Source organism: Sander lucioperca, chromosome 19 (assembly GCF_008315115.2).
Source record: "Sander lucioperca isolate FBNREF2018 chromosome 19, SLUC_FBN_1.2, whole genome shotgun sequence".
NCBI lineage: Eukaryota > Metazoa > Chordata > Actinopteri > Perciformes > Percidae > Sander > Sander lucioperca.
This window is the reverse complement of record NC_050191.1, coordinates 5,183,401-5,208,775: the sequence shown is the minus strand read 5'-3', so window position 1 is coordinate 5,208,775 and position 25,375 is coordinate 5,183,401. Positions and strand designations below refer to the sequence as shown.

General features: G+C 44.1%; 2 protein-coding genes across 2 annotated transcripts in view; one reads left to right on the top strand and one right to left on the bottom strand.

The window, feature by feature from the left end:
• The first annotated feature begins 5,742 nt into the window (after nt 1-5,742).
• mthfd1a (methylenetetrahydrofolate dehydrogenase (NADP+ dependent) 1a, methenyltetrahydrofolate cyclohydrolase, formyltetrahydrofolate synthetase) lies at nt 5,743-15,811 on the top strand. Its single transcript, XM_031315841.1, has 11 exons — nt 5,743-5,876; nt 6,665-6,767; nt 7,201-7,285; nt 8,378-8,437; nt 9,429-9,482; nt 10,235-10,371; nt 11,377-11,477; nt 13,317-13,453; nt 14,212-14,323; nt 14,596-14,723; nt 15,729-15,811. Exons 2-11 carry the CDS (start codon nt 6,667-6,669, stop codon nt 15,774-15,776), a joined length of 963 nt encoding a protein of 320 aa, XP_031171701.1. The 5' UTR covers nt 5,743-5,876; nt 6,665-6,666; the 3' UTR covers nt 15,777-15,811.
• A 6,076-nt stretch (nt 15,812-21,887) lies between these two features.
• Nucleotides 21,888-25,375, bottom strand: part of zbtb25 (zinc finger and BTB domain containing 25) — a 4,626-nt gene continuing 1,138 nt past the window's right edge. The window contains exons 2-3 of the mRNA XM_031315720.1: nt 24,744-24,920; nt 21,888-23,186 (exon numbers count right to left, since the gene is read on the bottom strand). Coding sequence (XP_031171580.1) covers nt 22,064-23,186; nt 24,744-24,916 — 1,296 coding nt within the window. The 5' untranslated portion in view covers nt 24,917-24,920 and the 3' untranslated portion in view covers nt 21,888-22,063. The remainder of the gene's footprint in view (nt 23,187-24,743; nt 24,921-25,375) is intronic.

The window sequence follows — 25,375 nt, the reverse complement described above, 5'->3', positions numbered from 1 at the left end:
GTCTGAGCCAAGTTGATCCAAGCTGTCAGACCAGTTCAGACACTCCCTGCATTTTTCACTGATGATGTGAACTCAGATTACAATCAAACTGCTGTTGGTTGTACTTAAAAAACACAAACAACTTTACATGTAAAACTTTCTAAAATCATTGGTCTTTAACCCAGAGAGAAATTCTACAGAATATTTTAAATAGATATTTTAAATCAGCATAAATTAACCTTTCTACTGTCCATTTAAACAGCGACACAGCACAATGTGATTAAAGCTGATTATCAGACATTAACAGATTCCTCTGCTAGGATTCTCACCTGCTGAACTCACTTCAGGTCGATTTAGAGACTTTCCAACTTTATTTGTCGAGGAAACATTTGTCTCTGTGTGCGTCTGATCCAAGGACGCCGGCACACCCTCACAACTTCAGTCCAAGTCTAAAAAAAAAATGCCACATCAAAACCTGTCCAACAGGAGGTAGATGTCAGTCTCTCAGAAGTTTGTGTTTTAATTTGTTTGTTCCTCCCCCTTACCTGTCTCAAGTGATTGGCTAGTTAGGCTCGAGTCCTCTTAGTGCAAGGTGCGAATTGTTTTTGAAAAGATTATTTTTCACAATCACATTTTTGAGAGTCTTTAGATACCCTGGAACCCCCCAAAGGTCCCTTGCAAACCAGGGTTTTTAGGGTTATCCCTTAAATACCTTAAAATGTAATAAATAGTAACAAAGCAAACAAAGGTTTTTTTTTTAATTGAAAATTGATTCAATCAGACATGACTGTGATCAGCTCTGAGTGTCTTCATGAAACAGTCCTCTGAACGAAAACACACTGTGGGGATTTTAACCCTCAACCTTCAGTTTATAAAGCTGTGGCTCTATCATCTTTGAGGTGAGCTGAAGGAGAAGAAGTAGAAGGTTTAGGTAATAGAGATTTCAGTGACTACAACGTCTTACAGGAACACCTGGTAAAGAACGTGTAGATCATTTGTAAAGAACACCAGAACATGTTTCAGTGTGTAAACTTTGTTTCTCTGCAGGTTGATGAAGGGGAACTTTCTGCAATTTTTTCTCTCTGGTTTTTCGTGTTGATTGACACCAGAGATGGTCCACTGGTGAAGGACGCCAATGCCAATAGGTTGAACACGGGTTTAAACCCCGCCTCAGCATTGGAAAAGGAAGTGGGCATCCCTTCAGCCCAAGCTTTGGTACGCCTATGTCAATCAACTCATGGTGTTAAGTTACATGTTGGTGGCAGCATTGCCTTCATCTTTAGGAACAAATATAAATTTGTTGGTATTTTTTCGCCTAACAAGAAATCAGTCATCTTGAATATTGTGTGTTAATTTTCATTCTATCATTGTACAAACACATTTGAGGACTTCAGCATAGGGACCCAATTAGTTTTAGCCTTTCAACGCATTTTTCACATCCTTGATATACTCAAAAACTCACCAAAGTTGTCAGAAACATCAAAATCTGTTAGCATTGCAAGATTATAAAGTGATTTGGTTAATGCAGTTTAAGCGTGCTCCATAGCGCTTCCTAATGCAAGGCCTTAAGTTGGACATAGTTGCTCCAATATTCACAATATTTAGTACCCACTTTGCTCTTATGATTTGGAGATATTTTCAATTTGCTTTCATTAGCTCTACCCAACTAGAAGTTGACTTATGCATTTTTCATGTATTTCATGAAAAAACATTCAAACCAATGGGTGCAGCACTAATGCTACGTCCATTTTTTTGGTTAAACACGCATAACCCAAATCACTGTATAGTCTTCCAATGCTCACAGGTTTCGATGAGTGCATCAACGATACCAGAATGCATTGCACGGCTGCTCACATAGACAATGAATGAAAAGCATTGAAATGACCCTTGGCAGTGGACACGTACCATTAGTGTTTGAAGATGGCTGTATCTGAGCACTGAACACTTCATCAATGCACTTAACTTCAGAGTATTAAGTGTTTAAAAACAAAGGAACCTGAGCCAAGTTGATCCAAGCTGTCAGACCAGTTCAGACACTCCCTGCATTTTTCACTGATGACGTGAACTCAGATTACAATCAAACTGCTGTTGGTTGGTCCGGTGAATGAACACACAGCACGACAACATGATCCACACTAGCCCAACGCAAGTAGTGCATTGGAACTGACTGCCGAGCTAAGGGAAGTTACTCATTTTAAAACTAGGAACATCTGCCAACCATTGAATGACAAATTCAAGAACCACTCAATATTACACCATTAATTTGTCTCATATTTACCACGAGCTACTTTCACCAGCTTTTGGCTGGCTGGTAGATGGTGCTAATTCCCATCTGTGCCTAGCTGTGACATTAGGTGCTTAGCAAAGTTAGTTTATTTCACCTGTAGTATCTTTACACATTGATGCCCGGAACATGTCCGTTATTTTGGAGCATTTCGCTGCCTCATCCTCTATAATTTTTTTCCTTTTGAGTCTGACCTACTCAGTGCCACCTTTCTTAAGCTGTCAGAACAGTTCAGACACGTCCCTGCATTTTTCACTGATGACGTGAACTCAGATTAAAATCAAACTGCTGTTGGTTGTACTTAAGAAACACAAACAACTTTACATGTAAAACCTTCTAATATCATTGGTCTTTAACCCAGAGAGAAATTCTAAAGAATATTTAAAATAGATATTTGAATCAGCCAATCAGCATAAAGAAACCTTACTGTCCAGTTAAACAGAGACACAGCACAATGTGATCAAAGCTGATTATCAGACATTAACAGATTCCTCTGCTAGGATTCTCACCTGCTGAACTCACTTCAGGTCGATTTAGAGACTTTCCAACTTCATTTGTCGAGGAAACACTGGCAGAGACAAAGCTGCTCTTTTCTTTCTCGTCTGTCCTGGTCTCTGTGTGCGTCTGATCTGAGGACACCGGCACACCCTCACAACTTCAGTCCAAGTCTAAAAAAAATGTCACGTGAAAACCTGTCCAACAGGAGGTAGATGTCAGCCTCTCAGAAGTTTGTGTTTTAATTTCCTTGTTTCTCCCCCTTACCTGTCTCAAGTGATTGGCTAGTTAGGCTTGAGTACTCTTAGTGGCAGGTGCCAATTGTTTTTGAAAAGATTATTTTTAACAATCACATTTTTGAGAGGATTTAGATACCCTGGAACCCCCCAAAGGTCCCTTGCAAACCAGGGTTTTTAGGGTTATCCCTTAAATCCCTTAAAATGCAATAAATAGTAACAAAGCAAACAAAGGTTTTCTTTTTAATGGAAAATGGAATCAATCAGACATGACTTTAATGGGAAATCTTCGGGAAATCACCTAACATAGCTCAAAACGGGGGTTTCTGGATGCTTCTCCTTCTTTTTCTCTCTTTCTCTCCTCTGCTCATCTTGTTTTCCCTTCCCTCACTGTGCAGCATGTGGGCAGTCCTCTCCTGGGATGACGTGCAGCTGCAGGCAATTCCTAATCACTCACCTTTTTCCCGTGGCTCATCAGCGCAGCGTCTTAAGCTTTGGCAGTTCTCTGTTCGGTGATGGATTGTTAACTCACGTAGGTGATGCAATATCCAGCTAGTCTGTGGGTGTTTCTCAATCTCAAGAATGCAAAGAACGGACTTGCTGGTTGTTCTTGGAAGAATGAACCCGCAAGTTCACAAGCACAGAAAACGCTGTTAACAGTTTGAGACGATGCCTTCTTTCTGTTATTGGTCAACCCCCCCAGCACAGAGGCTACCTGCAGGGCTCCAAAATAACAACCACAACAATATAACCACTTTGTATTAAAACAAGAAAACCTCATAATGCTACAACTATTGCAATAATATTGAAAAATAAAACTTATTGAGCTTTCATTTTATTGTTTATGGTTTAGCTCAAACACCCCTTACTTATTTATTCAAAAGAGTGGAACACGACACCTACTATTATTAGTGTATTAGCTTATGTCTTTTAAGTTTAAATTAAAAAATAAGTACGCCTATACACTGGTGTGCCCTATGTGTCCTTATGTGGAATTATCATTTCTATATTATTGTAGTGCAGTGTATATGCCCAGGGACAACAGATGGAAATTATCAATTACAATTATAAAGGTTTAGTCTACATAACATGTCATAGCATGTTATCACTTTATGTCCAACTGTTCATTTATCATACAGACTGAAACTCAACTTCTAATAAATCAGAAAACAAATACACCAAAAATATGAACTAAATACTAAATCAATCAACAAGTCTCCCGAAAAGAAACGGGTATATCTCTCTCCCCCGCCTCTGCCTGCTGCGCTGTGTGTGTGTGTGTGTGTGTGTGTGTGTGTGTGTGTGTGTGTGTGTGTGTGCATCTCTGCGTCTGTGTGTGTGTGTGTGTGTGTGTGTGTGTGTGTGTGTGTGTGTGTGTGTGCTTGTGGAGTTTAACTCCGAAAAGGCAGTTAAAAACCACAGGTTCCCGTTAATCTTATGATGGACATGTGTTATTTACGAGACCGGTCTGAGAGACCTCCAGCTTAAAGCGGGGTCTCCGAGCGTGACCATCTGAGCGACGACCTAGCAGCCACAGCAGGCGCATCACTTTATGGAGCTCCTCAACTCTGAAAACTTTGGAGCAAATTGTCAATTCGGCAAAGATTTTCGCAAGACTATATTTGAAATCTAAACCGGTCATTTCTCACCTAAAATGTTCTCAGAAGTGAATTTAGTGATGAATAAGATGGCGAAAATTGTTAAAATTGTCCCGTTTTTGGTCTGTCTATGTATCAGAACCCCGACCTTCACTGAATGCCGAAATGAATGTTGGGATACGGGTGCTGCAAAGTTCATACAAGTTACCAACCAATGCATCCTCGGTAAAATGGGCGCATCAAGAACATTTCTGGAAATCTTAACTGTTCTTGGTGAAATGCGAACTTGTGTATTGGGACAGTACTTCGGCAACACGAGATGACGTTTCCCAGGGACACAAGAACACAAGTCAATAGAAGAACACAGATACGGAGGAAGGTCTGGCTAGTCCCCACATCATTCCTGGATGGGAGGAAAACGTGCTCTGGTTTATTGGCATTTCTTTAAACCAATCACAATCATCTTGGGCGGTGCTAAAGTCTGGACGGAGTCACGGTGCCTCTGCTAAATAGTCTCAGGAAGGAACTTGTTTTGGTGGAACATGTGTACGTTCAAAAGTAGTTTTTAGTCGTGCGAGAGAAAACTCAGATTGGACAGATAGTCTAGCTAGCTGTCTGGATTTACCCTGCAGAGATCTGAGGAGAAGTTAACCATAGTCCTCACAAATCCACCAGAGGTTAGAATGCCAACACAGAGACAGAGGAAGGACATCTTAAAGAACCTGAAGATTTCAATTAAGATGCAAATTTGAGGTTAATGGATAGATTAATGCTGGAGTTTTGTAAAGACTATTCCCACACTGGGACCTGAACCCAGACCAGCTGGGTATAGACCAGGTCAATATGTTTAGACGACTGGTTGGGATAATATCCTGTGCCAGCCATTCGTACATATAGCCATGAAAAAGAGTTAGGGTAACACACTTAGTTTTTTTATATTTTATTTTATTGTTATTTTTTGATTGAAATAAAAAAGTAAGAAATAAAGAACCCTGTGTTGTCGAGCTGAGGAAGAACAATGTAAACTAAATCTAAATCACACTCACAGCATTATTTAAAGCAATAAATACATAAATAATGAAATAAATAATGTGTAAGAGTGATCATTCAACTTTTCTGTCGGTATTTTGTCACTAATGAGCTTCCATACTTCAGAAATACCCACAGAGACGCCCACAGGAAACACACACACAAACACACACAGACACACACACACACACACACACACAGACACACACACAGACTCTGCAGCAGTGTGTCAGCAGCTGTCTGCTCGTCTCTCAGGTGAGCTGTTGTTTCTTTCTCTGTTTTTCTGCCACAATCTGAGATTATTAAACACTTCTCAATGTGTCTGCAGCTGCACAGATGCATCATGGGAAACTTCCAGGCTGCTGATTGTCAGTGTTTCACAGTTTTTAATCATTAACATGTGAAAAGAGTAAACTGTGTCTCTGTTGTGTTTTCTCCATACAAACTTTATTTAAACATCATGCAGAGACGAGTGCTGAGATGCAGCATTAACACAAGAAAAACTCATGAACTATTTATTATTTTCAGGGATTTAAGTCACTTCACATGTTTTCTTCCCCGTCTCATCTGTGGAACAATGCTTTCTCAACTTGAACTGTTTGATAACATATACTATATATTATATAGACTATATAATACTCTGTCATTGTTGCATTTCTGGTGTAGTTTGGGTACACCAGAATACTTTGTTAAATGACAGAGGAATGGTGTGACAGACTGGCTGGGAGCTCCATATACAGACACATGGTAGATCTGCAGAGAGCTGGCAGTGTTTATATGAATGAGCACTAACATTCATTACTGGTTGTAAACCATCAGTGCCCTCTGAACTGCTCAATTGGTAATCATTAATAGATTTTTTTATTCAATAGATTTTTCTCAGTCTCTCTCTAGTTATCTCTCTATTTCTTTCTTTCTTTCTTTTTCTCTCTCTCTCTCTCTCTCTCTGTCTTTCTCTGTCTCCCTCTCTGTCTCTCTGTCTCTCTCTGTCTCTCTCTCTCTCTCTCTCTCTCTCTCTCTCTCTCTCTCTCTTTCTCTCTCAGTCATGTTATCCTTGGCTGCCCTCGCGCTCCGTCTCCCAGCCTCTGGTTGCCAAGGAAGAAGGCGATCCATCGCAACTGTCGTCTCAGGGAACAGGACGTCCAAGTGAGTCCACCTCCCTGTTGGTCTGACTAGTCTGTGAGCCCAATATTACCAGAAAAACAGTCTGTGTGTGTGTGTGTGTGTGTGTGTGTGTGTGTGTGTGTGTGTGTGTGTGTGTGTGTGTGTGTCTGTCTGTGTGTCTGTGTGTGTGTGTGTGTGTGTGTGTGTGTGTGTGTGTGTCTGTGTGTGTGTGTGTGTGTGTGTGTGTGTGTGTGTGTGTGTGTGCGCGCGTGCGTGTGCGTGTGTGTCCATGTGTGTGTGTGTGTGTGTGTGTGTGTGTGTGTGTGTGTGCGTGTGCGTGTGCGTGTGTGTCCATGTGTGCGTGCGTGTGTGTGTGTGTGCGTGCGTGTGTGTGTGTGTGCGTGCGTGTGTGTGCGTGTGTGTGTGTGTGTGTGTGTGTGTGTGTGTGTGTGTGTGTGTGTGTGTGTGTGTGTAGGTTGGTGAGGGAGCGACTGCAGAAGGAGGTGGAGAAGATGAGGAGTCAGTTCTCGGGGTTCAGACCTGGTCTGGTGATTCTGCAGGTGAGAATGTAAATACTTAAATACGTTTAATTCTCAGGTGAGCAGCTGCATAAAAAGTTGATCTAAAAAAGTTGAGTCGGTCTCAACTTTTCGCTGCAGGCCGTTGTGTGTTTTGTGTGCCCCCCCTGCAGTCTAAACACACTACCCCCGTTCAACATGAATGAAAAGACTCAGACGCAGTTTTTCGGTATCTGACGCTGTAAGCCACTGATCCAGAGTGTGAGGAGTTGGGGTGAGTTCAGGTTGTCCTGGTTCAGGACTCAGAAGGGACAGCTCAGGACTGTGTGTGTGAAGCGGCTGTGTTTACTGCAGCTGCTTATCCTCTCACAAACACTCAGGTATCAAAACCTGAACCTGAAGTCAACCTGCAGAGTTGAGACATCAACAGTCAGCAGGGTCACAGTGTTCAACGAGAGGAAACTCACTGGGACTCTCTAGAGCTGCAGCTTTATAAGAAAAGGACGAATGCAGAGGAAAAACTTGGAGAAAACTAAATTCTGATTATCAGAAACAAAATCACTTCAGACTGAAACTAAAGAGGCTTCCACACTAGAGCTGTCTGTCTTCCTTTAAAATACCATGTGAATTCCATTTATTTTTTTTAATATTATAATAATATTTGAATATTTAATGCAAATGCTGAAATGCAGCCTGTTATAAATATGTACTACACTACTAAGGCTTATGAATGGTCAATGCCACTATATACTATAAGCATGTGGTTGTTGTTACACGTTCTGTCCATTAGAGGGACTAACATCAGCCTGGCCTTGAAGGGGACCTACAGTGCTAAGCATGAGATTACACACCCATGCTGAAGTTGACTGAGAAATAAAATAAAAAAGCATCATTTGGAAATTGATCTTAATGCCTTAATTAAAAAATTTGGGCCGATATCCTAGACTATTTAGCAGAGGCACCGTGGCTCCGTCTGGAGCTTAGCACCACCCAAGATGATTGTGATTGGTTTAAAGAGATGCCAATAATGCCTGCTGTGTTGACTAGCCAGACCTTCCTCCGCAGCTCTGTGGAGGAAGGTCTAGTAATGCGAGACTAAATAAATGGTGATCTAAAGGTGTGAGTGTGTTTCAGGTGGGCGACAGAGACGACTCTAATCTGTACATCAGCTCCAAACTGAAGGCTGCAGCCGAGGTGAGAAACTAACCTTAATATTCCTCAATGTGTCTTCATGTTGACACTCTAACCAGCTGTGTAACAGTCAGTATTTACAGTTAACAGATAGTAAAGTATATGATATTGTTAGGTAATCACCAGGCCCAAATCAAAATCTGCAGCCGCAGAATTCTGCAGAATTTTAAAATTTGAAACACATTTCAACTAACATTTGTCTACCGGAAAGTGATTGTTGTGTTAATGGTACACCGAGGTAATACCTTACTTAGTCCAGCAGAGGTCTCTCTAACATCTGTCTCTAAAACCAGACTGGAACTAGAGCTCAGAGAGAGAGACAGAGAGAGAGAGAGAGAGAGAGAGAGAGAGAGAGACAGAGAGAGAGAGAGAGAGAGAGAGAGAGAGTTACCTTATTGTCCCCTAGTCACACGCAGACAAAGATTGTCTACCTTGCAGGCATAGTTAAAAACAATTAAAATAAACAGTAAATAATCAATAAATAGTAAGTCAACAAGTTATCTATGGTTCTTTATAGAATTAAGAAGTAGAATCTCTGCAGGTACAAAAGAGTGTTCTGTTGGTTCTGAGTTTTGGGAGTTTAAAGCGTGATCCAGATGCAATATGTTAAAATCAGCCTGTTAGGGATGAGGACTATCTTACAGGATAGTTCTCATTCTTAGAGAGAGAGAGAGAGAGAGAGAGAGAGACAGAGAGAGAGAGAGAGAGAGAGAGAGAGCGAGAGAGAGAGAGAGAGAGAGAGAGACAGAGAGAGAGAGAGAGACAGAGAGAGAGAGAGAGAGCGAGAGAGAGACAGAGAGAGAGAGAGACAGAGAGAGAGAGAGAGAGAGACAGAGAGAGACAGAGAGAGAGAGAGAGAGACAGAGAGAGAGAGAGAGAGAGACAGAGAGAGAGAGAGAGAGAGAGAGAGAGAGAGAGAGAGAGAGAGAGAGAATTTGGTGTATGCTTGTTGACCGGTGCAGTTTTACTAAGACGTTCAGTTTCTCGTGTGCAGATCGGAATCGATGCGAGACACCTGCGGCTGCCGAACACGGCGACACAGAACGAGGTGAGAGAAACTGACAGGTCAGCCTGTTCTCACGAAGCATTCGTACATAAAGCTATGAAAAGTTAAGCTTTGTAATGTGTATGTATTCCAAGTATTTTTGCCGTATGCACCACATTGACTGCTGATGTATAAGAGCACTGGGGGGCACGTAGGGAGGAGGAGGGGGGGGTGTTGGGTTCATAAAGCACAGGACTTACAAGCCAGGGAGCAGAGTTCATGTCCAGGGGAAAACAAAAGACTCACCCTATGGGCCCTGTTTCGCACTCCTGGGCGTGCTGGTCTTACAGGAAGGTGTGTTCAGGTGCATTCTGGGCGTGCTGGTCTTACAGGGAGGTGTGTTCAGGTGCATTCTGGGCGTGCTGGTCTTACAGGAAGGTGTGTTCAGGTGCATTCTGGGCGTGCTGGTGTTACAGGGAGGTGTGTTCAGGTGCATTCTGGGCGTGCTGGTCTTACAGGGAGGTGTGTTCAGGTGCATTCTGGGTGTGCTGGTCTTACAGGGAGGTGTGTTCAGGTGCATTCTGGGTGTGCTGGTCTTACAGGGAGGTGTGTTCAGGTGCATTCTGGGTGTGCTGGTCTTACAGGGAGGTGTGTTCAGGTGCATTCTGGGCGTGCTGGTCTTACAGGGAGGTGTGTTCAGGTGCATTCTGAGCGTGCTGGTCTTACAGGGAGGTGTGTTCAGGTGTATTCATATCATACAGACCCGTTCATGTGAAGGGACAGGAGCAGCTGTGACAGCTTCCTGTTTCCTGCAGGTTCTGCAGAACATCCTGTCAGCCAACGACAACGTGTCCGTCCACGGTCTGATCGTCCAGCTTCCTCTGGACTCTGTGAACCGCATCGACACGCAACTCATCACCAACGCCATCTCTCCGGAGAAGGACGTGGACGGGTGAGTCGCCCCCCCCTCCCCCAACTCTAATACGACCCACAGGAGCGTTCTCCGTCCTCATATCTAAACAGAGAAGGTAACGGTCCCAGATTGGTTAGGTTTAGATGCCAAAACTACTGAGTTAAGTTGATAAAAAGATGGAGGTTTGGGCTCAAATCTGATGTGACTTCACTTGCAGAACTGCCCCCCCCCCTCCAACCTGCCTCCTTACCAGGACATCTGGCGCTCTAATTCTTCCTCACCTTACTTCCTGCTTTCCTCCCGTCAGAACTTTTGTTTTTCACACTGAACTGAAATGCACTCCTGCACCTGTTTTTATGATGCTAAATTCTATATATTCTGCCCTGTCTTCTGTTGTCTGTTGTCTGTCCTGTCCCGTGTCTGTCTTAAATGCTCTACTTTAAGTAGTAATTACACTTTATGTATATCTGTAATGTGTGTGCACTAAATGTAGCCTGTAGTCTCGAATGTTGTTTTTATATATTTTAAATGTGTAACACCATTTGATCCATGGTGAAACATTGGATCATTTCACTACATACAGTGTATATACACTGTATATACACTGTATATAACCCACTTGACTTGAACTACTACGACCACTAGAGGGCTCCACCACTACACACCTGAATATAGGTCAGAATGATGCTGGAACTAACCACTGATGGGGAGTTATTCAGGAGAGGAACGTCTCTGTCCTTCTTATTTTGAGTTTTATTCTGTTATGTTTCTTTGTCTTTTTGGTGTGTGTGTGTGTGTGTCTGTGTCTTGTCTGTGTGTGTGTGTGTGTGTGTGTGTGTGTGTGTGTGTGTGTGTGTGTGTGTGTGTGTCCCTGTGTGTGTGTCTGTGTGTGTGTGTGTGTGTGTGTGTGTGTGTGTCCCTGTGTGTGTGTGTGTGTGTGTGTGTGTGTGTCCCTGTGTGTGTGTGTGTGTGTGTGTGTGTGTCTGTGTCTTGTCTGTGTGTGTGTGTGTGTGTGTGTGTGTGTGTGTGTGTGTGTGTGTGTAGTCTGAGCTGTATCAATGCAGGGAAGTTGTCTCGAGGAGATCTGAAGGACTGCTTCCTCCCCTGCACCCCGTACGGCTGCATGGAGCTCATCAGACAGACAGGTCACAACTCTCTGTCCTTCATGTGTTCATAAGTCAGAGAAATGTAAACATATGTTGGTATCATCCAGTGTGACTGTGGAGAAATACACTCAGAAATTAGACAAAAAAACTTTCAAAGTTGTCTGCACATCTGACTTTTTTTCTAAAATATTCATATTTTTCATACAAAATAAGGGTGCAGAACTTGGTTTTAACTTGTCTTCAGTGTCTAACTTTGTTCTCCAAATATTCTGACTTTTTTCTGAAATATTCTTTTCTTTGTCAAATATTTATTTTTCTTGAAATATTTTGACTTCCAAAGTATCAAAGTAATCCAGAGCTAAAACTCCTCCTAAAAGAAATGTTCATTTAGTTCTTGCAGTTATGTATTAAAGTGCTCATATTATGCTTTTTGGCTTTTTCCCTTTCCTTTATTGTGTTATATATCTTTTTTGTGCATTGTTATAGGTTTACAACGTGAAAAAGCCCAAGTTGTCTAGTGTACATCTGACTTTATTTTCTAAAATATTCATATTTTTCAAACAAAATAAGGCTGCAGAACTTGGTTTTAACTTCAGTATCTAACTTTGTTCTCCAAATATTCTGACTTTTTTTCCTGAAATATTCTTTTCCACGTTCTATATACATCAGAACTCGCATACCGGAGCTGGGAATGACGTCATACCCGAGTTGAATGCGTTCTGTTTAAAAGTCTGATTCTCATTGTTGTCATTAGCTCTAGCCCGGTTAGCTATTGTTAGCAATACCAGTTGATAAACGCATTACACCGTTTTTTTGTGCATGCAAACAACGTAACAACATGTCCACAGATAGATGTTGAACATGCCTGTGTGAACGACTGATTTAGGGACACAAATAAGACAGAAGTGCTTATAATAACTTTATGTTACTGCAGCTTTCACAACTGTTGATACAGGGGGCAGCCATGTTGGAGTTTGAACTCGGGCTACTGCGAGGTTGTCCGAGTTCTGAGCTCATAAATCCGAGGTCAGGGGGCGTGTTTACGACTTTGACCTCGTTAAAACCGAGTTCCGAGATAAATAGAACCCGGCATAACTGGCAATTTCCACTGGATGCGTAACGGCTGCAGAACGGCTCCGGAACGTCGACAGAGTCATTAGGTTTCCATTAAAGTCAGTGTGTGTATTTCCACTGACTGCAGAACGGCTGCGTCCCTACTGCATACTTCTATTGTTGCCGGACGCCGGAGAGCTCCGCAGCAATTCAGCACACGGCAGATAGTGGGGACAGGAAGTCAAGTACAGAAACAAAATAAAACATCCGGTTAATTTTCAAAGTAAAATCCAGCGTGCTCACGGCGGATCATATTTCCCTGCACTACACCTTGAGAACACAGCTCAGAGTAGTTTCCCCTCTACTCCTCTGGATGGAAACTAACTGGTGGTGGTTTTGTGGTTCTATTCTACGTGAATTTCTGAGATCTCGTGGGTCCTCGTGACTACAGCTGTCAGTCATGGCCGCAGCCGTGCCGCAACCAATCCAGACCTGGTGGGTAATGACGGACGGCGGAGCACGCAGCCGTTCTGTGTTGTCTCTGTCTGGTGTCTTGTCATTGTCTTGTCTTGTCGGTGTATGGATGTGTTTGTCTTGCTTCGTGTCTTGCTCTCTTGTCTGGCTTCCTGGCCTTCATGCCTTGTGGATTATTTTCGTGTGTACCTGCCTGCCAACCTCTGGACACTTTCTGTTGTAGTTTTTGATTAATAAATCCTTCAACTCTGTATTTGGGTCCAAGCTTCGCTATTTCCCTGACATTGACTTTCAAAGTATCAAAGTAATCCAGAGCTAAACCTCCTCCCGTGTGACTTCCTGTTCCTGTAGGCGTGTCTGTGGCGGGGAAACACGCCGTGGTGATTGGCCGCAGTAAGATCGTCGGGGCGCCGATGCACGACCTGCTGCTGTGGAACCACGCCACCGTGACCACCTGTCATTCACAGACCCGCGACTTGCCCCAACAGGTGACACCACTCTCCCCGACAGGTGACACCACTCTCCCCTACAGGTGACATCACTCTCCCCAACAGGTGACGTCACTCTCCCCGACAGGTGACCCCACTCTCCCCGACAGGTGACACCACTCTCCCCGACAGGTGACGTCACTCTCCCCGACAGGTGACCCCACTCTCCCCGACAGGTGACATCAGAGACGCCACTCTCCCCGACAGGTGACGCCACTCTCCCCGACAGGTGACCCCACTCTCCCCGACAGGTGACCCCACTCTCCCCGACAGGTGACGTCACTCTCCCCGACAGGTGACCTCACTCTCCCAGACAGGTGACGTCACTCTCCCCGACAGGTGACGCCACTCTCCCCGACAGGTGACGTCACTCTCCCCGACAGGTGACGTCACTCTCCCCGACAGGTGACGTCACTCTCCCCGACAGGTGACGTCACTCTTCCCGACAGGTGACGTTACTCTTCCCGACAGATGACGTCACTCTTCCCGACAGGTGACTTCTCTCTCCCAGACAGGTGACGTCACTCCGCGAAAGGTGACGCCACTCTCCCCGACAGGTGACGTCATTCTTCCCGACAGGTGACGCCACTCTCCCAGACAGGTGACGTCTCTCTCCCCGACAGATGACACCACTCTCCCCGACAGGTGACCCCACCCTCCCCGATAGGTGACGTCACTCTCCCCGACAACTCAAAGCCCTCTGTCTGAGTGATGATGTGTTTCCTGTCTGAGTGATGATGTGTTTCCTGTGTTTCCAGGTGGCCCGGGCTGATATCCTGGTGGTGGGGGCGGGCAGAGCTGAGATGGTGAGAGGTGATTGGCTGAAGCAGGGAGCCATGGTCATTGACTGTGGAATCAACCACGTACCAGGTACTGAATTTACATCGGCTCTGCTGTGTGTGTGTGTGTGTGTCTGTGTGTGTGTGTGTCTGTGTGTGTGTGTGTGTGTGTGTCTATGTGTGTGTGTGTGTCTATGTGTGTGTCTCTGTGTGTGTGTGTGTGTGTGTGTGTGTCTCTGTGTGTGTGTCTCTCTGTGTGTGTGTGTGTGTGTGTGTGTGTGTGTCTCTGTGTGTGTGTGTGTGTGTGTGTGTGTGTGTGTGTGTGTGTGATACCTTTGACCTCTGAGTCGCCCTTTCTGACAGACGAGACGAAGGCAAGCGGTAAACGGGTCGTCGGAGATGTCCACTACGCCTCGGCCAATCAGAGAGCAGGATTCATCACACCTGTTCCAGGAGGGGTGGGGCCGATGACAGTGGCCATGCTCATGCAGGTGCAATTATTAATAATCATTTGTTTATTTTATATTCTTAAGTTCTTAAGATCAACTATAAAAAGTGAAACTGTTAAAGTAAGGGCGTTTTCACACATACCTCATTTGGTCCGGACTTTCGGACTTTTCAGTTTGATCCGAACCAAAATTAGAGGTGTGAAACCTCCCCCGGACCACGGTCCGGATCAAAAGACCAAATTTTGGTCCGACCAAAAGAGGTGGTCTCGGGTTAGGGTTAGCCATGGTCCGGTTCGTTTACAGTGTGAAAGCATTTTTTGGATGGTTCGGACTTTCGGACCAAATAGAAGAAGCTCTGGCAGGCTCTCCTTGTGTTACAAGACCGGGGAATAGCTCCTTTAAGGAATAGCTCGGTGCTGAGAGAGTGACAGTGACTACGCTCAGAGCAGACAGCTGTCGGCTATCAGAGCTGAGAATACATCAGCAGTTTATTTGTTAAGTGGTGGTAATGTAGGCTACTGTGTAGGTTTCCATTTGTCTCTGAATAAATTCTCCAGAAAGTTCCAGTGTCTTGCTTCTCAACATCACAACAAAACAAAAAGAGCCGCGGCTGTAGGGGAGAGCAGCAGTCAGTTGAAAAAACTCTGACCCAGAGAGAGGATACGAGAGCACGGGGAAGCCCGTCAACAAACCAATCAATTATAAGTATCTGGAGACGCAGCTCACGTATGTGATGACGGCAGGACGTAGTTTTGTCACTTTTAGATCTTTAGTGCGCTTGCATAACTGCAGTGTGAAACCAAAACTTACCGGATCAAATGTAGACAATGTAACAAAAACATGAACCTTGGTCCGGACCTTGGTTCGGACTTTCATGTGTGAAAACACCCTAAGTTTTAATCATCAGATCATTCTGTCTCAGTTTGATGTTTACTGTGTTCTGACTGGTCGACATTCATCCAATCAGAAGACAGCGTTCTAACAGAGTTAAAGTGTGTGTGTGTGTGTGTGTGTGTGTGTGTGTGTGTGTGTGTGTGTGTGTTGCAGAACACGGTGCAGAGCGCTCAGCGTTTCCTCCGGAACCAGAAACACTGAAGGTGAAACTTTCTGTCTAATATCAGAAGAATAAGAATTATATATAAATATATATATATTTATATATATATATATATATATATATATATATATATATATATATATATATATATATATATATATATATATATACAGTATCTCACAAGAGTGAGTACACCCCTCACATTTTAGTAAATATTTCATTATGTCTTTTAATGGGACAACACTGAAGAAATTACACTTGGCATGGTTTTATGTCGGTTAACCTAATAGCTGGTTTGATTTGCATTGAGAGATAATTTTATGGAAAGTACCCCATGCCAATCTCTAGGTATGGTGAAGGGTATGTGATGATGTGGGGTATGGTGAAGGGTATGTGATGATGTGGGGGTATGGTGAAGGGTATGTGATGATGTGGGGGTATGGTGAAGGGTATGTGATGATGTGGGGTATGGTGAAGGGTATGTGATGATGTGGGGTATGGTGAAGGGTATGTGATGATGTGGGGGTATGGTGAAGGGTATGTGATGATGTGGGGTATGGTGAAGGGTATGTGATGATGTGGGGTATGGTGAAGGGTATGTGATGATGTGGGGGTATGGTGAAGGGTATGTGATGATGTGGGGGTATGGTGAAGGGTATGTGATGATGTGGGGACCAAGGGAACTTTATCAGGATGCAGAGTATCCTGGATCCATTAAATAACTGGCCTTTCAAAATAAAAGTCTGCCTGCCTCTATGGGAATTTAACATAGGGGTGTACTGACTTATGCCCCCTGTATTTTAAGGAAGAACATTTATTTATTTACGATACATTATTCATTCACAAAGAAAATTGGTGTCCTTAAAGGTTGGATTTTTCCTCATTTTTTTAATTAAGACATTAAGATCAATTTCCAAAAGTTGATGTTTTTATTCCTCTTTTTAGTCAACTTCAACATGGGTGTCCTAATTTGTTCACATGACTGTAAATGTCTTCTCCGTGCTGTCAGCTGTCTTTTCAGGCCAACGTGCTAACCTCCTCCCCTTCCACCTCTGGTCATCGCCTACCACAGCGCCCTGAGTCCCCTTCCACCTCTGGTCATCGTCTACCACGGCGCCCTGAGTCCCCTTCCACCTCTGGTCATCGTCTACCACGGCGCCCTGAGTCCCCTTCCACCTCTGGTCATCGTCTACCACGGCGCCCTGAGTCCCCTTTCCAGTCCCTCCAGAAAAACGTGATTATGTGATCGCATAATTCAATGCATAATCAGCCAAAGTCTGCATATTTATGCAGGAGACGCATTTTTTCAAATACGCCGCACTTTCGCCGCATAAATTGCCGATTTCCGTGCAAAATATGCGGGGCTTGCATGATTTCATAATCCCCGCATTTTCGTTGCAAAAAAAGTCACATATATCTTAGCAGAAAGATGAAAAATGTTGCATTTACTTCACACAAGAGCAGCCATTTCCCCTGTTGCCATGGGAACGTTATGAAGTGACGTAATCACGCGACGTGAACATCATCGAAAAGCTGCAAACCCGCAATGAAGCCACGATGAAACCGCAGTTTTTGCAAGTTCCCGCAATTTCATCACATAAAATTGCATAAATATCCCGCATATTCCATCGCATTTTTTAAGAAAACGTGCCGCACAATCAAGGATTTTAGCCCAAAACTATCACAAAAAACTCCAGATTTTTCTGGAAGGACTGCCTTCCATCTCTGGTCATTGTCTACTCCGGCAGACAGCTCCTTCGGTCCGGTCTTCCAATTCCTTCTCCACCATCACCAGTGACTGGACTCCACTGGGGGGGATATGTCTTGGCTTCTCTACCCCTTTAAAAATAATTTTATAACGATGGAGTCTAATCTCCAAAGACTCTGTACATTTCATATTATGCATATGTAAAATAAACCTTTGCATATCTGCATGAAGTCTCTCTACTTAGAAATCAACAAATGATCAGTTACCAACAGTTTGTTACCAGATTAATAGGCTGCCTGCTAAACTGTTAAATACCACGAGTCTCAACAAACCACTGACCAACCAAGGGGGTCAGCTTCTCCTCACAACCCGTAGCTCCTATGGAGCCATGTTGATGCTACCAAGCCATCACCCCCCGTTAGCATCCCATTGACTCTCATTCATTTTGACGTCACTTTGACAGAGAATAACTTTACATCTGAAGAGTTTAAAGACTCTATTTGTCCGTTGTTTATTTCTAAAGAAACACGACAATGTATAAAAGGCTCCATTACCTTGTAGCTCACGTTATGGCTCCGTAGCAGACGTTTTTATAAAAATAGGCTAACGATTGGGTCATAACCACGAGACTTACTGTCTCATAGTAGAGGAATTACCGTATAGTACAGGAGAAGCTCTCAGGCAGTTTGGACTTCCATTAGCTGTTTAAGTTTAATTCCTAATGTTAACTATCATTTTAGTGATCAATAATTAGCCTGTGTCTATGTTATCTCCTTACATATACCTACGCTCTCCGTCTCTGCTAGATTGGGAATGATTGAGATTTCTCTTGGCACAGCTACCAGAAGACTTCCAACTTTCAGACAGGTTGCTCACGTCACATCTACGTCTTCAAGCTCAGTTGGAGGCTGCTCAGTAACGCTCAGCCATCACCGGGAAAGAGACTTCACTGAGACACGTGGTCTGGTGGTATAGTTTATATACTGTATGTCTGACCAATTGACCTCTGGCGACCAAGTTTATACAAAACCATTTGAAGAAAGCGAGAAAAACGTGAACAATGTGACAAAAAAGAAATTAAAAACATGCAACATAAATGTTGAAAAAGTGAGAAAAACAGCTGACATGTTTCCAGGTTGGCTCTGCTCATTAATATAATATATAATTATATAATAACCCAGACAGACAGGTGAGACCCATCATGTTCAGAGACTTTAAGCTTATACGATTAATGATATTTATTTTTCTTCTTGTGTGTGTGTATCTGTGTGTGTATCTCTGTGTGTGTGGTGTGTGTTTGTGTGTGTGACAAACAGACAGACACACACACACACACACACACACACATTACAGAGCCCCAACAGCTACATATAAATATGTCAAAATATTTGTGACTCCTCCATGTTGTTTTATTTTGAAATAAGCTGAATCTATACATCCTGTCCTACTGAAGGACTGATGTGGAAACTCAGTTTCCCAGAATGCATCTGCTGGACAGAATCAGTAACTGTAGACTCAATAATAAACATCTAAATCATCTGAAGGGTGGAAAAAGACATTTATTTACAAAACTTTATTGTTCCATCAATGAAGAAACAGACGTCTTTGTACAAAACAACACAACACTTATTTTTACACAATGAAGACATTCACCAGCATCTTAAAGGAAGTTACACACCTGGGTGATCCTTTCAAAATAAAATAATATCTCGGGATTATTTTACAGCCTGACCAGAATGTTTTCAACATTTGTGTCTAACATTATGGAAAGGATCCCTTTAGTTTAACATGAAACAGCCCCGAAATCACCATCACCACACCCACCAGACTCCATGTAAATAATCACTACTTTTATCATGGTAAAACACACTTCATTCAAAGTGGACAGAAACTAAATAAAACTACCAAAAGCCGTCTTGGTTCATCTTTCCACTGTTCCAACAATCACCACTCTGGTTTGGTTGAAATAAACCCTTAATTCACCCATTTATATGTGGAGATATGCTGGCTCTATACACGCTAAAAGTACTGATTATTTACATAGAGTCTGGTGGAAATATGGTGGCTCTATACACGCTAAAAGTCCTGATTATTTACATAGAGTCTGGTGGAAATATGCTGGCTCTATACACGCTAAAAGTACTGATTATTTACATAGAGTCTGGTGGAAATATGGTGGCTCTATACACGCTAAAAGTCCTGATTATTTACATGGAGTCTGGTGGAAATATGCTGGCTCTATACACGCTAAAAGTCCTGATTATTTACATGGAGTCTGGTGGAAATATGCTGGCTCTATACACGCTAAAAGTCCTGATTATTTACATGGAGTCTGGTGGAGTTAGTGATGGTGATTTCGGGGCTGTTTCATGTTAAACTAAAAGGATCTTACTCTTTAACTAAAAGCTCTATCTCTGTAGGGATCCATCCCATAATGTTGTCAGACACTTAGAATAATAATCTGAGTCCGTCAGCAGCAACAACAGAACTTTTAGTGACTCTAACTGCTGCTGAACATTAGTCCTGTAGGGTTACATTACAGCTTGGTTCTGGTTTAATACTGGACCTGTGTGTGTGTGTCTCTGTGTCTGTGTGTCCCTCTGTGTGTGTGTGTGTGTGTGTGTTTGTGCGTGTGCATGTATCAGTGTGCATGTGTGTCTGTGTGTCCCTCTGTGTGTGCGTGTCTCTGTGTGTGTGTGTGTGTTTCTCTCTGTGTGTGTGTACGTTACAAAAAGCTGGTGAACGTTGTAGATGATTATTTTCTACTTGTCAGATTGTCACGAAGCTTAAATCTACCGATGAACACAAACAACCATCAACGACCACAGGAAGGCACTGCCGCGTCTTTTCACAATAAAACGTCTCACGACACACGGATGTTAGCTTTACATCGAAGAAACAGTCACGCGTGTGAACGCATCGTCTCGGAGGCGTTCGCTGACCGCTGGTGAGCGTGGGAAGATCAGGATTCAACGTTTTCACAGAAACACACAGAATCTGTGGATGTTTTTACAGTTTTCAGAGTTAAACTCTGCAGAATGTAGCAGACACACACACACACACACACACACACACACACACACACACACACACACACACACACACACACACACACACACACACACACACACACACAATTTCTTTTTTTTTTTAAAGACTTGAATCCATTTTGTAAAGAATGTGATTAACTTTCTGTCGTAAAGTCTCTGAACCAACACTAACCCTAACTAACCCTAACCCAGCCGTCACACATGTAATAGATTACTCAGCATGGGTAATCTATTACATCACCAGGCGGCTCGTACAAAACGTGAAAGACGTACAAACATTATTTCTCTCTACTGGCTTTGAAAGACACTCAAAGAAAAACATGGAAAACTAATAAATAATACATATCTTCACCATGATACATTATTATATATTATAATATATAATAATATAAAATAATAATATATTATATATGATAATATATTATCATATATAATAATATAATATACAATATATTATATATTATAATATATTACTATATATTATCTTATATATGATAATATATAATCATATATGATAATATATAATAAGTGCTCATGTTAGCACGGTGCTTACGAAATTATTACAAAATGCAGAGTAACCTATTTCATATTGAGTTTTTAGGGGTGTGCAAAAAAATCAATTCACATTCGAATCGCTCCAAGCTCTACCGATTCATAATCCATTCTTATTTTTAAAGTGCCCATATTATGAAAAATCTCTTTTTGGGATTTGGGGAGTTATGTTGTGTCTCTGGTGCTTCATACAAACTTTGATAAACCATCCATGGTGTTTAGAGTGATATATGGTTTCTGAATGTGTCCTGCCTTCAGTCTCTGGGTGAGATGGTCAAAATCTGCACGGCTTTCTACATCACTAGCTGAGACGAGGGGGCTAGGGGGCTAACCGTTAGCATGCTAGCTCATTCTCAATGGCAAAACACTGCTACAACACACACTAGTTCACCATAATCTACAAAAGAACTACTTCCATGTCCCTGTTCTGCAGGTATTCACACAAAGTTGGAAGTACGCCCTCGTTTAGAAGAAGTCTCCCGGCTAATCCTGCCTTGTACTACTGAAGTTGGAGAAACAGCTAGCTAGCTAATGTAGTCCTTACCTAGCTACTGATCATGTGATCTTACCTAGCTACTGATCATGTGATCTTACCTAGCTACTGAGCATGTGCGACTGCCAACAAAGATGTTACAGCAGTGAGAGGTCTCACTCTGTAGCTAAAACAGAGACCTGAACACAGGGTGAAAAGAGGAGCTGCAGCAATGAGCAGTACAACTAAAATATAAAACCATGTAAACCTATTCTGGTACAACCTCAAAATACAATTATGAACCTGAAAATGATCATAATATGAGCACTTTAAATAAAAGTACATTTTAATTGTATGTCCACTGTAATCACATGGGAAAAGTAACTACATTTATATAATGAGAATCGTTTTTTTAATCGAATCGTGAGCCTAAAAATCAAATCGTGATATTTTCTGAATGGTGCACCCATATTACGTTTACGGTCTTATTACAAAATGCGTCAGATGATGACATAATCCGGAGTGTTTTTATACAACACGTGGTCACTCCACCGCTGCACCGTCCGCGCTCTCCTGGGAGACTTCAGAGTCCAGCGAGTAACATGAGCTGCCGTTGTCCTGAGCGTCTCTGTTGGCGTCCTCACAGAGCCCGCCCCCCTCGCCGGCCGCGGCCCCACCCTCGCCCGCGGCCACGGCGGCCTCACAGAAGTGTGCTGAGGCGTGGCAGAGCTGGCTGCAGAGCCGGTTGTACCGCTGATGGCGTGCGGGCTTGCCCGTGTGGCTGTACATGTGCTCTTGCAGCTGGCTCTTGTGCGAGAAGCGCATGCTGCACACAGCGCAGGCGATCTTACGTTTACGAGAGTGCAGCACGCCAGCGGTGGCGGCCGTGGCCCCGCCCTCCCCTGCCCCCCCTCTGCTCCTCCGCAGCTCAGCAGCCAGCTGATTGGCGAGTGCCTGGCTCTGTCTCAGCGCCTCCTCCAGACAGCCAGCGTCCAGCTGCTCGGCGCCAACCGTCGGCTGCTGCTCGGCGCCCGCGTCCTGCGACAGCCCCTCCACGAGGCAGGTGGGGTCGAGGGCGTGGCTGAACAGGTGCTCCCGTAGGTCCTCGGGGGAGGAGCAACGCTCGCCACAGCGCGGACAAAGCAACGCCAGCGCTCGTTCTCTGAAGCCGGGGCTGCTGCCCTGAGACTCCGCCTCCTGGGCTTCCTCACCGTCCTCCTCCTCCTCCACCCGCTCCTGCTTCACGCGCGTCGAGATGTCCGAGTCGCCTCCGGACGCTACGGAGCACACGTTGCGCAGGGCGGCCTGGCGCTCCGACGGGATCCCCTCCAGCCCGATGGCGAGGGACCGCCCCCTCCGTCCGTCCTCCTGGGCGCCACGGGACACGCTGTCGGCGCTCTTTGCGGCCCCCACGGCCTCCTTGGTGGCCAACTGCGAGGAGATCTGGATGCCGTACAGGTTGGACATGCGGACCATGTCGGCCGTGGCGTCGGGGGTGCCCTCGCCAGGTTTGCGGCACAGCTGGTAGGCGTGTAGGAACTTGATGCCGTCTTGCAGCCGGCATTGGTCCACCGGCTGCTTGGGACACACGCCGGTGTACATGATGTGGAGCAGGAAGCTGAAGACGTCAGGCTGGATGTCCGTGGGCTGGATCTTTATACACTCGCTGAGGAGACACACACATACACACACACACACACACACACACACACACACACACACACACACAAATGCATGCATGCATGCACGCACACACACACGCACACACACACACACACACACACACACACTCACAGACACAAACACACACGCACGCACACAGAGACACAAACACACACACACAGATGTTTGTGATTGGTCAAGTTGTGCAAACCCCGCCTCCTTTATGTGAACGCGCGTCTTTCTGTCTGTCTCTCCCTCTTTCTCTGTCTGTCTGTCTCTCTTACCTGTCTCTGTCTGTCTGCCTGTCTGTCTCTCTCTCTTTCTCCGTCTATCTGTCTGTCTGTCTGCCTGTCTGTCTCTGTCTATCTGTCTGTCTGTCTGTCTCTCTTACCTGTCTGTCTGTAAACTAACCCTGGGTTGTTAACCAGCGTGGTGCCTCAGCTGAATCAGGACCGTGGCTGTTAGGTTAGGCCAGTGGTTCTCAAATGGGGGTACGTGTACCCCTAAGGGTACTTTGGAGCACTGCAGGGGTAGGTGATATTGTTTTTAAATATGTTAAATTAAAAATATCAGTAATGCATAATTCCCTGAAAAATTATACTATAATAGTTAATTAATTTAGTAATGTATTTTAAACATTTGAAGTAGCATTTAAATGTTTTTCAGCTACAAAGATGTTCTTCAGTCAGTCAGACAGGGTGGTACAGGGCTGTGATGGACCTCAATATACAGGCTTTACAGGGTGGAGCAGGGCTGTGATGGACCTCTATAAAGGCTTTACAGGGTGGTGCAGGGCTGTGATGGACCTCTATATACAGGCTTTACAGGGTGGAGCAGGGCTGTGATGGACCTCTATACAGGCTTTACAGGGTGGAGCAGGGCTGTGATGGACCTCTATAAAGGCTTTACAGGGTGGTGCAGGGCTGTGATGGACCCCTAGGCTTTACAGGGTGGAGCAGGGCTGTGATGGACCCATTTATACAGGCTTTACAGGGTGGAGCAGGGCTGTGATGGACCCCTTTATACAGGCTTTACAGGGTGGAGCAGGGCTGTAATGGACCTCTATATACAGGCTTTACAGGGTGGTGCAGGGCTGTGATGGACCTCTATATACAGGCTTTACAGGCTGTGATGGACCCCTTTCTACAGGCTTCACAGGGTGGTGCAGGGCTGTGATGGACCTCTATACAGGCTTTACAGGGTGGAGCAGGGCTGTGATGGACCTCTATAAAGGCTTTACAAGGTGGTGCAGGGCTGTGATGGACCCCTAGGCTTTACAGGGTGGAGCAGGGCTGTGATGGACCCCTTTATACAGGCTTTACAGGGTGGAGCAGGGCTGTGATGGACCCCTTTATACAGGCTTTACAGGGTGGTGCAGGGCTGTGATGGACCTCTATAAAGGCTTTTATCCCCAAAAACTGCTCTGCTCTGGTCAGGTGGTACATTATTGTAGAGGTCTGAGAACCACTGGGTTAGGACCTGATCCAGGACATGTTGGTCTGGAGACCTAGTCCAGGCCTCTGGCCTCAGGTGGGGTGTTCGTGTTATTGTGTCCACCCACCTGGACTGGTGGATGAAGATCATCTTGAAGTAGTTGGAGAAGGCGGCGAGCACGGCCCGGTGAGCTTTAAAGTACACGTTGCCGATGGCGACGGTGCAGTCGCACAGGAAGCCGAATTCTCTCTGAACATTAAGCTGCTGCAGCAGGAAGATGCTGTGAGAGGAGACCTCCATGACCCTGAAATACACACACACACATATATATATACACATATATATATACATATATACACATATATACACATATATACACATATATACACATATATATACATATATACACATATATATATACATATATACACATATATATACATATATACACATATATATACATATATATACATATATACACATATATATATATATATATATGTATATATACACATATACACATTAAGCTGCTGCAGCAGGAAGATGCTGTGAGAGGAGACCTCCATGACCCTGAAATACACACACACACACACACACACACACACACACACACACACACATATACAGAGATACACACACACACACACATATATACAGAGATACACACACAGAGATACACACACACACACACACACACACACACACACACACATATACAGAGATACACACACACACACACACACACACACACACACACAC